The sequence below is a fragment of the Poromitra crassiceps genome (genome assembly GCF_964638095.1).
Source record: "Poromitra crassiceps genome assembly, chromosome: 26".
In the NCBI taxonomy this organism is placed as follows: Eukaryota; Metazoa; Chordata; class Actinopteri; order Beryciformes; family Melamphaidae; genus Poromitra; species Poromitra crassiceps.
This window is the reverse complement of record NC_139640.1, coordinates 8,636,075-8,652,456: the sequence shown is the minus strand read 5'-3', so window position 1 is coordinate 8,652,456 and position 16,382 is coordinate 8,636,075. Positions and strand designations below refer to the sequence as shown.

At 44.5% G+C, this 16,382-nt stretch overlaps 1 protein-coding gene across 1 annotated transcript; it reads left to right on the top strand.

Moving 5' to 3' along the window:
* Positions 1 to 9,457: 9,457 nt before the first annotated feature.
* LOC310798924 (adenosine receptor A1) lies at positions 9,458 to 13,466 on the top strand (the record flags this gene model as incomplete). The annotated part of the gene is made up of 2 exons (XM_083661481.1): positions 9,458 to 9,840; positions 12,608 to 13,466. The coding sequence occupies 2 exons, from the start codon at positions 9,458 to 9,460 to the stop codon at positions 13,464 to 13,466; spliced, it is 1,242 nt and encodes a 413-aa protein (XP_083517607.1).
* Positions 13,467 to 16,382: the final 2,916 nt, after the last annotated feature.

The following is a 16,382-nucleotide window of genomic DNA, read 5'->3' as shown; positions in this document are numbered from 1 at the left end:
ATAGACGGAATCGTGTTTTTTTTTTTAGATCAGATATTGAAAATAGTTGTAGGCTATAGCTATACATATATATATATATATTAATATATATTAATATCTGATCTAAAAAAACATGATTAAAAAAACACACGATTCAGTTTATATGAAATAAAATTGTATAGTCTTCTCCAGAGTAGTCTCTTTGGAATCTGCTTTTAGAAAATCTGACTAGTTTCTATAATATATATATATAGTACATCTAGCCGCCCCACCCCACCCCAAAAAAGAAAAGATCCTAGGGAAAAGTTAAAGTAGAAGTAATGAAATTAGGAGTGTCCTTTTAGCCTCCATTTGCACACAGTACACAATATGAAAGACCTGTTTTACCATGAAATCATCATCATCATCTTCATCATAATTTACACAATAATAACATTGATGTCTTTCAATTTAGAAATAAATGCATTGTTGCAGATTTATATCATGAAGAATTCCAGATGAATCTATCAAACTTTATTGGAAATATACAATTTATAAGGGAGGTTATAAAATCCCTACTGTACATTCTGAGCACAAAAACTCACTTCATTTTCAGTGTCGAGTTAGATTTTCAGAGTAGCCGCAGGCTTTGTCTTTTGATGTCACAGCCTATGATTCCTGCCTTTGCGGGAGAGTTTCTTATGTTATCTATTATTGAATGAACTGTCTGAATGAAGATCACAGGAGTAACATGGCTGATGTTTAAAGGCATATTTTCTCCTAAAGGTTTGTAGCCTATTCACTCTGTGGGGGGTGTGGGGGGGGGTCACAAATTTGCATTGCTGATGAAGGTTGTATGCTGTAATGCAGAGGTTCTCAAATGTTTTTCAGCCAAGGACCCCTTACAAGATAGAAAATATACCGGGGACCCCCTCATTCTGATTTGTGATTTTGGGCTAAGCTTAATTGTTTCCACGGTAACGTGCTTGACTTTTAATTTGATAGGTCCATGAAGATTTTGCAAAAAAAAAAAATTTTTTTTTTTTTTATTACATTACATTTACATTACGTCATTTAGCAGACACTTTTGTTTTATCCAAAGCGACTTACTATATCACAATTTGTCAACAGTACAGAAAACCACTATGCAACACAATCAATGACAGCCAAGATATTTTGATAGACTAGCACCATGTAGGAAGTAGTTTGAGAAGGAATAAGTAACATGTAGCATTTTATAAAAAAAAAAAAAAAAAAAAAAATTCGCGGACCCCCTGGCAAAGTGCCACGGACCCCTGGGGGTCCGCGGACTCCCATTCGAGAACCACTGCTGTAATGTGTCTGTTGACGTTGTGCTGACCCAGTCACCCAGTGGTAATTAAATGGAAAAAATACATTTTTGAGTATAAACAAAAAGTAAAGTAAAAATGGCACATTGTTTGCTGCCTGTACCTACCATATTGAATTGCACAGCATCATTCTTTTGCATCGTGTTTCGATCGCACCGTATTGTGCTGAATCGCATTGTGTTGAATCAAATCGTGTGGAACCGCACTGCAATAGGGCTGAGTCGTGTCGTATCGCATCAATAGTTGCTTATTATGTATCTGTAATGTATCGAATTGTTGGCAATAAATTGAGACGCGTATCTATATATTCAAGAGTAATAAAAATAGTTGACCATTTAGTGATGAACACAGAAAACTTAACATTACCAGCGGAATACCTGTCCCTGTGTGACCGGCCATTTTATTCAGGCCTCACTCACAGAGTTGGCATGTAGCCTCTCCTCTCTCTCTCCCCAGAGGGTTTTCATAGTCGAGCTCACCTGTGTGCTGCTTCAACGTTCACTGGCTGATGATTCAAGCTGTGCTGCTCCACTCTGGAGCTCTCCATGGTGCTGAACCTGTGTTGAGGCATTTTGGCCCCTAATTAGCCATCTTTGCCATTTCGTCGGCCCTAATGACCTAATTCAAAAATCTGGCTCCGTTAGGTCACCTGCAGGGGGTGCTCTTTACACTTCCTGAAAGATTCAGCGCGATCACATGTGAAATGGCATAGCTGTGGCCGAACACAAGTCAAGTCAAGTTTATTTATATAGCACATTTCATACACAGAGGCAATTCAAAGTGCTTCACATAAAATGGATGACAAGAAAACAAAGGAATAAAAGAAGAGAATGAAATGGACATTTAAAAGCATCACAACAAAACTTTAAGAAAGAGCATAAAAAGTGCATTAAGCAACAGGCGCAGCAGTTACAAAAAGAGTTAAAAACTTATAGAGGACTCATTGGGTTTGCATAATAGAATAAATAAATGTTTCTATATTGAATCCCCCGACATCATGACTATATAAGAAACATGACTACACACACACGATTGGAAAAATGTCCATACCTTTATAACAGGTGTTTAATTAGGTATATGCTATTTGCACCTGTGCAAACAGAACGTCAACTATGTTTAAGTATGTCTAAAGTGAATATGTCACTGTCTCTGACTTGTCTTATCACTATACTGCCTTATTGCTTGCTGTGTCTCTTGTTGTTTTCCTGCACCTATATGCCCTGTTATTTTTTGTACTATGTTGTAAACGGAGTCCACAGCACAATAATTTCACACGTGATACTTGTACTACGGAGTGACAATAAAAATCTTGAATCTTGACTCAAACCTTAATAGGCCACACATATCTCCTAAAAAGTCTGCTCACTCACTCACTCATTCATTCATTCCCTCACTCACTCACTAGCAAAACAGTCTGGCAAGCGAGACTACTTTACTCACTCACAGATACTTCACGTTATAGCAGTGTAGTCTAGGGAAAATAAGGTTTGACCTTAAACTAATTGCAACAGAATTTATTTTCACATTTTTATGTTTTATTGATACCCGAAACACTGTAGTGAAAAATCCCAGAAAATCCCATTAGTGGAAGTATGTTAAAATTCAAGATCAGATTCAGATTCAAAAGATTTATTGCCATGTCAACAAAGTTGATAGGAAAAAATGATGTTGTTTTTTTAAATGGCTGCCATTATTAAAATGTTGGCCATATCTTGACTCCAACTAGACCTAGAATTACAAATTTGGTGTCTATTTCCACATTTTTGGGGGCAAGGAATCCACAGAAATGGTTGTTGAGTCTCTAAGTAGAACAGATTTGTTTTCCTCATGTACTGTAGTATGATGTAGTCGTAATACAACATGGCATTTCTCGCAATGTTAGCTACAACTTTGTATTTGTTAATCATACACATTTTGAGTGATACCCTTGAGCATATTGAAGTGCTTGCCATTGGAAAAAAAAAATTGTTGTTTCATATTTCCAATTAAAAAAGTGTTACGGTAATGAATTTATTCCCTCAGTGTCTCTAAAAGTGTCTGGAAATACATAAAAAATGAGCACATCTATCTATCTAAGGGAGCTAGGGCTCTGTCTGTTTGTCTGTCTGTCCCACTGATGACATCATCAGTGATGTCATAAATCCACTCACTCTCACACAGTCTCAGTGATGTCATCAGTGATGTCATAAATTGTGACATCATCAGTGATGTCAGAGGCATTGTGATATCAGTCATGTCATAAGAGGTTGTGATGTCATCAGTAAGCAGTTGTGACATCATCAGTGATGTTACTTGAGCAATTGTGATGTCATCATTGATGTCATAAATCCTTCCTGGCTGAGGCTATATAAGTGGTGGAAAACACAGCATACAAGTCAGTGTGGTACAGTGACACATCTGAAGGAATGGCTGTTCAAGCAGGACATGATGACACAGATCTCTATCATGCCCTCAGGGCAGGAGACCTGGACACACTGAGGAGCCTGCTGCAGGAAGACCACTTCAGAAGGCAGATCAATGAGAAGCGTATTTACGGGTGTTGGTCGACCCCTCTGGTGCTCGCAGCCTGGCTGGGTCATGCTGCCTGTGTGGACTACCTGATCACACAGGGAGCACAGGTAGAACTAGCTGGTGAGAATAACTGGACGCCTCTCCACGGTGCCGTGTGCCACGGTCACCTGGACTGTGTCCGGATCCTCCTGGATGCCGGGGCCGACCCTAACAGAAGGATACACGGCTCACTCACCCTGACCCCTCTCCACATCAGTGCTACACACAAACACCTGGACTGCTTCCACCTGCTGCTCCAGGCTGCTGGCGTTCTGACCCGTGACGTGGCTTCTCACCTGCTGGAGTGGGTGCTGCGTAACAGGTGCAACACGGCCTTCGTCCAGCTGCTGCTGGACCACGGCGCTGACCCGGCCCTGGTGACCGCAAAGCAGGCACACCTGGAGAAATGGGCTGATCCTGAGGCTCTCAGGGTCTTTCTGGAGGCCAAGAGATGTCCTCGCAGTCTGGCCCACTTTTGTCGGATCCGGATCCGCCAAGCACTGGGGACACATCGCCTGAACCAAGTCCACTCCCTACCACTAACACCAGTGATGAAGGACTTTGTGCTCCACCAAAACTGACTTGAAGGACTGTCAGTTTATTTATTTTCATTTATAGATTTAGTTCTTCAGTGACTGTGTTTCAAACAACTCCAGGAGCAGATATTATAAGTGCGTTCCTTTATCGCAAAAGAACTGGGATGTGGAGGCTAAATTACGTCACATCCGTTTTGTTAGCATTCCATTTGCAGAAAAGTTGAGCTGGGAAGTTCACTGTTTGTTCACTGGTCAGATCCACTCGCTAGCCAGGCTAGCCATTGTTAGCAATAACAGATAACAAGGCATTTCGTGGCATTTCGCGCTTTTGCATTTTGCACACACAGATAGAAGTAGGCCGTGCTGTGTGTACAGCTGATTTAATGAGACACAAACAAGACAGAAGTGCTAAATAGCATTTATACATAACTACTGTTGTTGCGCGGATCAGCCATCTTGGATTTTTTACGTCGGGGCTGCTGAGGCTCCTACCAGTTTGGAATGGGAAATACCAGCTCTAGTGACATCACGTACCAGCTCATCAACTTTGAACCGGTAAGATTACCAGTTCCCAGTTCATTCCCATAAAGGAATGCACGATATATACCAGCTATACCTAATGATGTGATGTCACTTGAGCAATGACAACATCAGTGATGTCATCAGTGATGTCATCAATGATGTTATCAGTGATTATGTCATCAATGATGTCATCCTTCCTGGCTGAGCAGACTGGGTGGGTGATGTCATAGTTGTTGCTGTCATGTCATCGGTAATGTCATACATGCCAAAGTATAAATAAACAATTTTTCAGTCTATCTCTGTCTGCCTCCACTGTCCCTACTCTCTCCGCTTCTATGTTCAACTGCCATGTACTTAACCTGCTGCCTTCTGCCCCAGCCCTGTCATGAACGGCAGTGTTCTAATCTAAGCAGACTGGATTGAATTTGCATGCAGCAGATGATAGAAAGCTCATCCATAAGAGACTTGAGACTTGACTTGGACTTGTGACTAAAGACTTGAGACGCGACTTGGACTATGAGACTCGCCCGGCCACGACCCCTTGCTGCGCAGCAGCTATAATTTATGTTTTGTTTTGTTATGTTACAGTATGTTTGGTAGGGCTTTTCCCTAGCCCCGCCCCTTTCCTGACCACACCCCCTCCCACCTGCAACGGACCCTTTTCCCTAGCCCCGCCCCCTCCATTGAGCCGACCCGGATCAGATCCGCCCCAAAATGTAATAGGTTCTTCCTTGGCCCACGCTACACCCTTCCACCAAGTTTCATGAAAACCGGCCCAGTAGTTTTGCCGTAATCCTCCTGCTAACAGACAAACGGTCAGACAAACGGCACCGAAAACATCACCTCCTTTGTGGAGACAATGGCAATTTTGACAATGTTCCACTACTGGGATTTTCTGGGATTTTCAGTATGTTAAATTGGAAGCTTTCAAGAGCTGAATACAACACAAATAATTTCTGTTGCAATTAGTTTAAGGTTGGGTCATTTTTTCTCACAGATTCCCTAGACTAGTGGTCAGTGTAGGAAATTTAAAAAATATTTTGGGGGCAACTTTTGCCTCACTAAAATGGGGGCATTTACAAAAAATTTGGGGCACGTTAAAAAAAGGTAATTATTAGTGCATAAAGCTCAGGGTTAACAAAAAGATAAAGTCCGCACACTGAGGCTCCATCAATGTTTTTTTCAGTGTGCTGACTTTTGTTATAGTTACCTTTTGTCCAGCACCTGTAAGTTTTTTGGATGTGCGCATAATTGTCTTTTTCACTAAAGCTCAGGGTTACCACGCATCTGGAAAGTACTTGAGAATGCTTGGATTTAAGAAATAATAATAAAGGACTGAAAGTGCTTGGATTTTGGGGGGGCACGGTGGCACAGTGGTAGAGCTGTCGCCTCACAGCTAGAAGGTCCTGGGTTCGATTCCCACCTGGGACGCTGTGAGCACCGAAGGGAGTTTGCATGTTCTCCACGTGCCGCCTGGGGGTTTCCTTCATATAGGAACCCCACACCAAAACATGCAATATCCTCCTGGTCACTGAAGTGAACAGGCGCCAGGTCGTTCGGGGCGCCTGTTCGGAGGGAGGGGAACTCGTTGGAATAGCGTGATCCTCCCACGTGCTATGTCCTACCGGTGAAGCTTCCCCTGTCAGGTGAAAAGAAGCGGCTGGCTAACTGCCCATGTCTCGGAGGAAGCATGGAGTCAGTCTCGGCTCTCCCCAGATCGTCAGAGAAGACTCCCGACATCGGCCTTCCCATGATTTTATTTGATCCTAGGGACAGTTAGTAAGGCGGACCCTGCTGACCTGAGAGGTCTAGACGGTTCGTAGCGTGGGAGCAATTCAGCGATGTATTCTGGGCCTAGGCCGTTAAGTGATTTGTAGACTAGTAACAGTATTTTAAAATCTACTCTATGACACACTGGCAACCAGTGTAAGGACTTAAGAACTGGAGTGATATGATCCGCTTTCTTAGTCTTTGTTAGAACTCTAGCAGGTGTACTCTATGTGTACCCTTTGAGGTGTCTGTGAATTGTCTAACTATTATATTTGATTCCCTGTAATTCTGTACTCATGCACTCAAATGTGTGTGGATGTGTGTGCATGCTCATAGTGTACATGACTGTGTGTGTGTGTGTGTATGTGTGTGTGTGTGTGTGTGTACAGTATGTGTGTGTGTGTGTGTGTGTGTGTGTGTGTGTGCGTGTGCGTGCTCATAATGTGCACCTGTGTGTGTGTACCGTATTTACATATCTCCCTCAGAGGCGCTGTTGGCCTTTAACACATCTCCGAGACAAAGGGCAGCCATGCTCCAACATTGACACAATTGATATGTTTGCAGAGACAGGAGGGAGAAGATAGCAGGCAGGTGGATAAGCAGAGGTTTATGAATCACAGTCGACTCTGTCTGTCGGCAGGCAGCAGGCGCAGACAGAGAGAGGGAGAGGTGAGAGGGGAACCATAGAGATCCTGGTGAAACACCAGGGAAGGCTTGAGAATAGACTAAAGAGCTTTGTTTAAACTACCTTTGTCATCGCAGGGCTTCACAACAGGTAACTGTCACTCTTTCACCTAATATTTGCTCCTTTGACATAATGCCACCATAGACGCCCATTGAGACTCAGTGTTGGGGGTAACTCATTACAAAAGTAACATATTACATGTAATATATTACTTTTAGCAGTAACCCAGTAATATAACTTATTACTTATAGGATTTCAGTAATATTATACCAGTTACTTTGTCAAGTAACTCAAGTTATAAATTGAGTTACTTTAAAAAAAATCAAAGCACATATTTTAATAAATATCCAATCATTTCCTAATCAAACTGTGTTTTTATGCAAATAACCACTATAGATGACAATAACAAAGGAAAAGAATAACATTTAGAATTTTGGATTGTTTACACTGACTTCAAGGTGGTTGACATTATTTTTCGGGATGGTTCCAGGGCAGCGATGTCATTCTGCTGCTGAAGTTATTTTGGTGAAAGTAATGCAAAAGTAGTGTAACAAGTAACGCGTTACTCTACACAGACAGTAATATTGTAAAGTAACGTATTACTTTCAAATGAAAGTAACTAGTAATATGTAGTATATTACATTTTGAAAGTAACTTGCCCAACACTGTATGAGACTATATGACTCTCTGAAAAGCTCTGGCCGTGCTGAAAGGGTCGGACTTATAGCTCAAATGTTATTTGGTTCCGAGTGCTTAATTGATTAACGAAGGTAATTAATTACACCGAGAGTGACCAGCCACCAATTCGAATTGAAAACCAACCCGAGGTGGATTAAACTCCATTAATTACGTCAGTAAATCAATTTGGCTGAAGCCCTTCAAGAGAGCGAGACAACTGTGTAAAGTGATTATGAAGTGGCATGGAGGTTATTCCAGCCAGTCGCAATTATGATGGAAAACTGACGCCTCCCACTGAATGTTCTGAAAAGGTCAAACCAATTACACAGAATGGACAGGTGACATATTGTGCTATTTCAATATTCATTCTCTGCTTTATGTGAGGCTGTTGTCTGGAAATCTGCTAAAATTACCTGCCAATCATTGTTGAATGCATTTGCTGAAAATTACTCATCCGTGTGTGTGTGTGTGTGTGCATTCATGTCATGTGTTTATGCAGATGCTATGTGTAGGCCTGTGTGTTTCAGACAGTAGCCTAAGTGTGTGTGTGTATGAATGTGGGTGGATGAGGCAGAGGGAGTACAAAGGAGGCAAAACAAACGGCAGAGAAAGTGAGTGTTAACAGTATGTTACAGCAGAGAGAGGAGAGAAAGTGAGTGTTAACAGTATGTTACAGCCAGGGCCGGTTCCAGAACAAGATGACTAGGGGTGCATCCTAGATAGGAAGGGGTGCAGATGCCCGGCCAAAGGCCGGGCCCACTCGGGTGCAATGCATGCTTTTGCACCCCCGTAGAACCGGGCCTGGTTACAGCAGAGAGGAGAGAAGGTGAGTGTTTAAGTGAGTGTTAACAGTATGTTACGGCAGAGAGAGAGGAGAGATGTTGCCAGCGCTGTTCCTCACCGTGTTTGCATGGTGCTCACATCCTCAGTGGAGGAGTTCTGTCAGGCCCGGTCTGACGTGACCTTTTCACTCTCCAGGCACGTTCACAACAGCTCTCCAATACCTCTCAAAACACCCAACGCTCTCTCTCTCTACCGCTTTAAATTCTCTGCCCGGCCACATCTGTCCTCTCTCCCTCTGTTTAACTATTCGGGCCCACTCCCCCACGTTTAACCTCCAATATTTCCTCCACCCTTGTCACTCCATTCCAGTCTGTTTTGTATTCCCTGTCTTCTTTCTCTCTCTATATGTCAGACCATGCCTTTGACAATGGACGTTGAGCAGCGGGGTCAATTCATGCTGAAGGGGTCAATTGGGAACATGCAGTAGGCTGTAACAGCAGGGGTGGCAGGCAGCTAGGAGTGGGAGTGAATGTGTTTGCAACGGCCGCATTTCTCCACGGCTTCCTCTCTCATTATCTTGACTGTCGGACTCATATTCAAATCTGTTCTCTGTCTCTCCACCAGACATGGAGTTTGTGTGGCTCTACTCCCTCTGCCAGTGCATCCTGTCTGTGTCTGTCATAGTGGTGAGCGTGCGCTTGTGTATGGCTGCCAGTGGCGGTGCTACAGCAGCGGCGGCGGCGGCGGGCGCCCAGAAGGGTCCCCAGGGTGCCAACAGGCCCCATGGCGGGAGCGTCTCATCCTGCCTCCGGCTGTGCCTGGGCTGGGTGGGAGCCGTGGGCGGTGCGCTGGGAGTGCCCGTGTCTGTGCTGCTCAACCTGCGCTCCCCCCAGTGCCTGTACACCTGCATCACACTGGTGTGCTGCCCCCTGCTGGTCAGGCAGTTTACCATGTTCCTGTTGCTGCTGCTCACCCTGGACGCCCACCTGCAGCGTCGCTTGGCAGACAGGTGAGTCGAGAGCAGGATGAAATCTGTGCAAGCGGTGGAATAATAATAATAATACACAAATCCTCTGAGAGGAAAAGTGGAAAACGTCCAGTCAAATATTAATAAGTAACATCAACAAGAGAGCACAAGAATTTCACACGTGATACTTGTACCATGGAGTGACAATAAAAAATCTTGAATCTTGAACTATTCCACAGGGAAATGTCATATAATATAGATAGATATAGCAGGGATAATGTTATTCTCTTTGACATATAGTGCAGTATCGCATAAAACAATACAATTGAAGAGTTCATTTGCAAAAACAGGTAAATGCCATTCTTAAAATGAACAAACATGTTTGATACTCCCTGGAGTACACATAGAAAACATTATTGAGGCGATTTATGTGAAAATTATCAGATGAATATGTTTTAGTTATGATTGACAATAGAAATTTCCCCAAAATAAATTAATTACAGTATAAATACATCAATATATAAAATAAAATGATAAAAAATCCAAACGGAGATACTCTTCAATTGCAATTATGCTACATTCTTGAATTCCTAAGACAATGTAGCTCATGTGTGGGAGTCTCTTGAGCTCGCTTTCAGCAGCACATTTTTTTTTATGTCAGGGTCAAAGAAAAAATAAGCAGCAGACAACCTCCTCTGGAGATGTATGGAATATACTCTCACATCAAACCAGGCTGTTAGTTCAAAGCTTTAAGGGTCTATTTCATGGCACATAGTCAATCAATCAATCAATTTTTATTTAAAGTGCAAAATCACCATGAAGCATGCATGGTCCCAGTACACTCAAGACTCAAGTCAGACTCAAGGACGCCTATAGTTTCGTGGCCATGCTGGGGGGGGTCTGTAAACATTAATAGGCTCTGAGATGTACGAGCGTCGACAGTCACCTACAAATCAAAACCTTTGTAAAAGAAAAAGTGAGTAAGGGAAGTGTCAGGTGGTCCACCTGCTTTTAGGATGCTTTGATTGATCATATAGAAAGCGGGACTGACTGAATATGCTGTAGTAGGCTAGTGGACTTCAATCACTGCACCAGCCAATTAAACAGTTTCCACTCAGATGTAGACCTGTTTTCTCTTTTATTATATATTATAATATATTTTATAATAATAATAATAATTATTATGATTGTTGTTATTGTTATAAAATATATTTTATAATAATAATAACAATAATAATAATAATTACTATTAGAAATGAGCCCCACACAGCAGGGCCGGGATCACTGCAGCATGTTGCAACTGAGTTTGAACATGAAAGTTCAAACCCTTTTCCTGATACAAGTTAGAGTCAATCTGTGGTTTTGAGGTCAGTGGGAGATCAGATGAGTATGGAGTCAAACTGGTTGTCTCTGCCATGTATAATGAGAAGCAAAACAAAAAATAACATTTTTTGGTTTTTGCTCCAACTGAAATGTTTTATGGTCACTCGTCACGTGACTGTTGAGCTCTGTAGGGGGGAGGGAAAAACCAGTACAGTAGATTAGATTTTTCATTAACACATTGAGTGCCAGCGACGCCAAATGGCGTCAGGAGAAATTTACCGTAGGCTGCCAGCGACGCCAAATGGCGTCAATAACTCCAAATTCATATTTTGACGGGGGGATGTCGATCTAAGCCTCTTACATCGCCTCTTACAATATGGGAGCTATTGAATGTGTCTAACCTATTTTACAGAACCCTTAGGTGGCGACAGTGCCCTCCCGATTAGACAAAGGCCAGGAGAAAAGAGAGAAGAAGTCATGAGGAAACGGAAATCGCCATTGATATGCTTGAAGCATAACGTTACGTTAGCTGTGCCTGTGAACAGCAGTCATCTGCTGCCACAATTGAGCCCCATCCGTGTCCGCTGCGATAGTCCAGTCCATAGTTGCCGACACGGCGACACCAGCGTCTTTCTGAAAAGTTACATTATTCTCAGCTGGGAGCCGAGGACACGCTGTAAAAAAGCGGGGGATGCAGGCAGCGGACTTTTCAGTGCAGATCAAACTCAGAGCAAACCGCAGCAGAGACACTCGACTCCTCCCACCACGGAGGAGGAGGAGGGGGGTGGGGCACACAGGGCACTAACAGCATACAACCATTGACAGTACACACACACCCAGGCAGCAGCAGGCTCGATGTTGGGCTATGTTTTCATTCTGTCGCCTTTCTAACATAAAGATGTGATTATCTCAGAAACTAATTTCAGCATGCTCTTTTCGGTCGAAAACACTCTTTTTCAGAGGGGTGTATTTCCAAAATGGAACGGTTTATAAACACAGTTTTTTTTTTAAATGAAACAGAAGGGTTCAAAGTTTCATTGAGGCTATTGGTTGTCCATATAAGAGGAACACAAAAAATGATATAGCTATATTAAAATGCATTGCGGCCTATGTGGCACAGTACAGCAACCTTTTGCCCAAGGGCCGTGGCACTCAAAGTGTTAAGAGAAAGCACTGCTGGTATTGATACTGTTGCGAATGAATATGCTATCAGTTTTTTTTTTTTGTATCAATACTTATCGATACGTTTGGCAACCTTAGTAGTAGTAGAGGTGCAGGATCTTTACAAATGGCATCCTGTGATGTGTAGTGGTAAGGTTACGCTCGATTGGCTTGGTCAGAATAGAATAGAACAGAACAGAACAGAACAGAATAGAATAGAATAGAATAGAATAGAATCTTGCTGCTATATGTAAATATCTTTATTTTGTTGGAGTGTATATTTGTACTGGCTTGACTAATCCATGATGTGCCTTGTGGGTGGCAGGTACTGGTCCATGGTGACCCGTCAGCGGGCTCTGTGTGTAGTGCTGCTGTGCTGGGTGGGCTCGGTCCTGTCCTCCTTTGCCCAGTTCATTGGCTCCGACGTGCTGGACGCCGGGGGCAGCGGTGGCGGTGCTGGCACGGCCGGCCTGGCGGGGCTGCCCGGCAGCAACTGGACCACCTCCTCTCCTTCCCCTCCCCCCAAGTATCCCCAGGACCTCTCGGTCATCGGGAAGTACCTCCCGTACGGAGGCTTCCTGTCCAAGTTCTACGCCGAAGACCTGCACAACTTCACCTACGCCGAGATTCACGGCAGCCACTGGATAGTGTGCGCCCCCGACACGGTTCTCAGCCCCCAGTTCCTGGTCTACGTCCACGGGGCGATGGCGTTCCTGCTCCCCTTGCTCGGACTGCTGGCCATCTACCTGGACCTGCTGTGCAAGAAGAAGCCCAGGCAGCAGTCCCCCTTTGGTGCCGCAGCAGATCCCCCTAAACGCGACCCGTCCCACGTCCGTTCCCTGGCTCTGTCCCTCTCCCTTCTCGTTCTGCTCTGTCTGCCCCTCCTCGTTACCCACGCCCTGCTGATTTTCACCCCCAGCACCAGGCCTCCCATCTGGACTTACCCGGTCGCCACGGTCCTCTCCCAGCTGTACAGTCTGGTGCCCCCGCTGCTCTTCACCCCGGCTAAGGAACAAGTGGAAGGAGAGCGTGCATCCTTTCCTCTCTCCCTCCCCCGTCTTCCACCTGCGGTCGGCCCCTCCAGGAGCAAAGCTGTTCCCAGGGCCTTGTGTGAGGCAGTGCAGGCTGCTCCATGGAGCTCAGCCAAACGCTCCCTCAAAGCCAAAGTGTGCCCAGAAGTTTGAATTCACCACAAAGTGAAAGATGTGGGCTGCTTGTCAAGCAGTACAAGTACAAGGAAATGCAATAACTTACTTATGACCTACTTACTTATTACTCCGCTAAAAGCAATACAATTGCAGTACTTTACTTATTACTTGGTATCAAAAATACTTAGTTAGGTCCAAAAAAGTGACATACAATTTGTTTAACCAGCTTTTTTTATAACTCAATCCCCTTTATTGGAAGTCAACAATCGGCCAAACTGCATACTTTTTTATTTATTTGCCTATCCTACCTAGGACCAAAAACGAATCACGTTCTGGCAACACAATAGCGTCGCATAGCCAGACCTATCCACACTTAGTTTTCGTGCAGAGCCAGCAGCACACAGTAATTTTGAAGTTACTCGATTAGTAACTGTAATATCATTATTGTTTTGTAACTTGCAATCGCTTACGGGAAAGTAATCAAATTACAGTAACTAGTTACTTTACTGCCAAAACTGTTCCTAGTACAACACACTGTGGGCCTTCTGTGTGTGCATACGAGATGGCTTGTGCTTTTAAGAAATGGCTGGTGGACTAAAATAGAATAAATAAATATTGTATAACTCATCAGAAAACCTCTTGCACAGACGGTATGAATAACTCACAACTGAAAAGGTTAATTATTGATTCCAACACCAAATGTCAAGTGAGAAAATTAAGTCTCCAGATGATAGGTTCCTGATCACAGATGTCATTTTTTTCCTTTGGCTGCTCTTCCTATGGGTCTTATAATAAGCCTGTTTTAAGTCTGTGCTAAGCCCACCACCAAGCCATGTAGATCTATTAGTGACGCCGTTTAATTAAACTAATAAGATAGTGGTCTGGAGAGAGGACCCGGCGTTGTGGGGGAAAACATAATTACCCTGGTTATGACACAATCTTCATGGCTGTTTTGATTCAACTTGTAAATACAATGTGATGCTCTGTTGTAATAAAAAGACCACTAATGAGATTGTTCATCTTGAACTGTGTCGGTTGTACGAAATCACTGATGGGGAGAATAAAGAGAAATCCATCTCTCGCTGCCTGGAAACATGGGCATGACGGCAAAGACTCTCCCTCTCTTCTCTCTCTCTCTCTCCATTCCTCTTGATCATAGGCATGCTCTCTCTACCTCATCTCCTTCCTCTCGGAGTGGATATTTCATTTATTTTTCATTCATCCTCTCTTTGTTTTTATTGATCATTTGCCCACACTTTCCATACCTCGTCCCCCCCGCTCCCTTCATTCCTGCCTCCCTGCTGCTCCCCATCTAGAGTCTGTCTCGCTCTGTCATCTCACACACACACAAAATCCCTGAATGGAACCCATTATTGATGGAGAAGTCTAGTATAAGAAAAAAACACTATCCCGGCTTCTCTGGCTGCCCGTTCAATTGTTCCGTCTGCCTGAAAGCTATGTGCCTCCTGATGACGCTATGCCCTGACACACTCAACAGCTCTGTGCCTCCTGATGACGCTATGCCCTGACACACTCAACAGCTCTGTGCTTCCTCCCCCCCCTGATTTTTTATCCCATTTTTATCCCCCATTAGTGCTAATTTAATTTATTTATCCTGGTTGTTGCTCCACCCTCTGCCAATCTGGGGAGAGCCGAAACTGGCTCCATGCTTCCTCCGAGACATGGGCAGTTAGCCAGCCGCTTCTTTTCACCTGACAGAGGAAGCTTCACCGGTAGGACATAGCACGTGGGAGGTTCACGCTATTCCAACCAGTTCCCCTCCCTCTGAACAGGCGCCCTTAACGACCAGAGGAGGCACCACATTAGGATATTGCATGTTTTTGTGAAGGGGGTTCCTATATGAAGGAAACCCCCGGGAGGCACGGGGAGAACATGCAAACTCCACACAGAAAGGCCCTTTTGACGACCCCACCCGGGCAGTGGGCACTCGAGGACATGCGGACGGGCACGCATTCCTTCAGCGTTCACAACGTCCCAGGTGGGAATCGAACCCAGGACCTTCGAGCTGTGAGGCGACAGCGCTTACCACTGCACCACCGTACCCCCCAGCTCTGTGCCTCCTGATGACACTATGCCCTGACACACTGAACAGCTCTGTGCCTCCTGATGATGCTATGCCCTGACACACTCAACAGCTCTGTGCCTCCTGATGACACTATGCCCTGACACACTGAACAGCTCTGTGCCTCCTGATGATGCTATGCCCTGACACACTCAACAGCTCTGTGCCTCCTGATGATGCTATGCCCTGATACACTCAACAGCTCTGTGCTTCCTGATGACACTATGCCCTGACACACTCAACAGCTCTGTGCCTCCTGATGACACTATGCCCTGACACACTGAACAGCTCTGTGCCTCCTGATGACACTATGCCCTGACACACTCAACAGCTCTGTGCTTCCTGATGATGCTATGCCCTGACACACTCAACAGCTCTGTGCCTCCTGATGACGCTATGCCCTGACACACTCAACAGCTCTGTGCCTCCTGATGATGCTATGCCCTGACACACTCAACAGCTCTGTGCCTCCTGATGACACTATGCCCTGACACACTCAACAGCTCTGTGCCTCCTGATGATGCTATGCCCTGACACACTCAACAGCTCTGTGCCTCCTGATGATGCTATGCCCTGACACACTCAACAGCTCTGTGCCTCCTGATGATGCTACGCCCTGACACACTCAACAGCTCTGTGCCTCCTGATGATGCTATGCCCTGACACACTGAACAGCTCTGTGCCTCCTGATGATGCTACGCCCTGACACACTGAACAGCTCTGTGCCTCCTGATGACACTATGCCCTGACACACTCAACAGCTCTGTGCTTCCTGATGACGCTATGCCCTGACACACTCAACAGCTCTGTGCCTCCTGATGATGCTATGCCCTGACACACTCAACAGCTCTGTGCTTCCTGATGACACT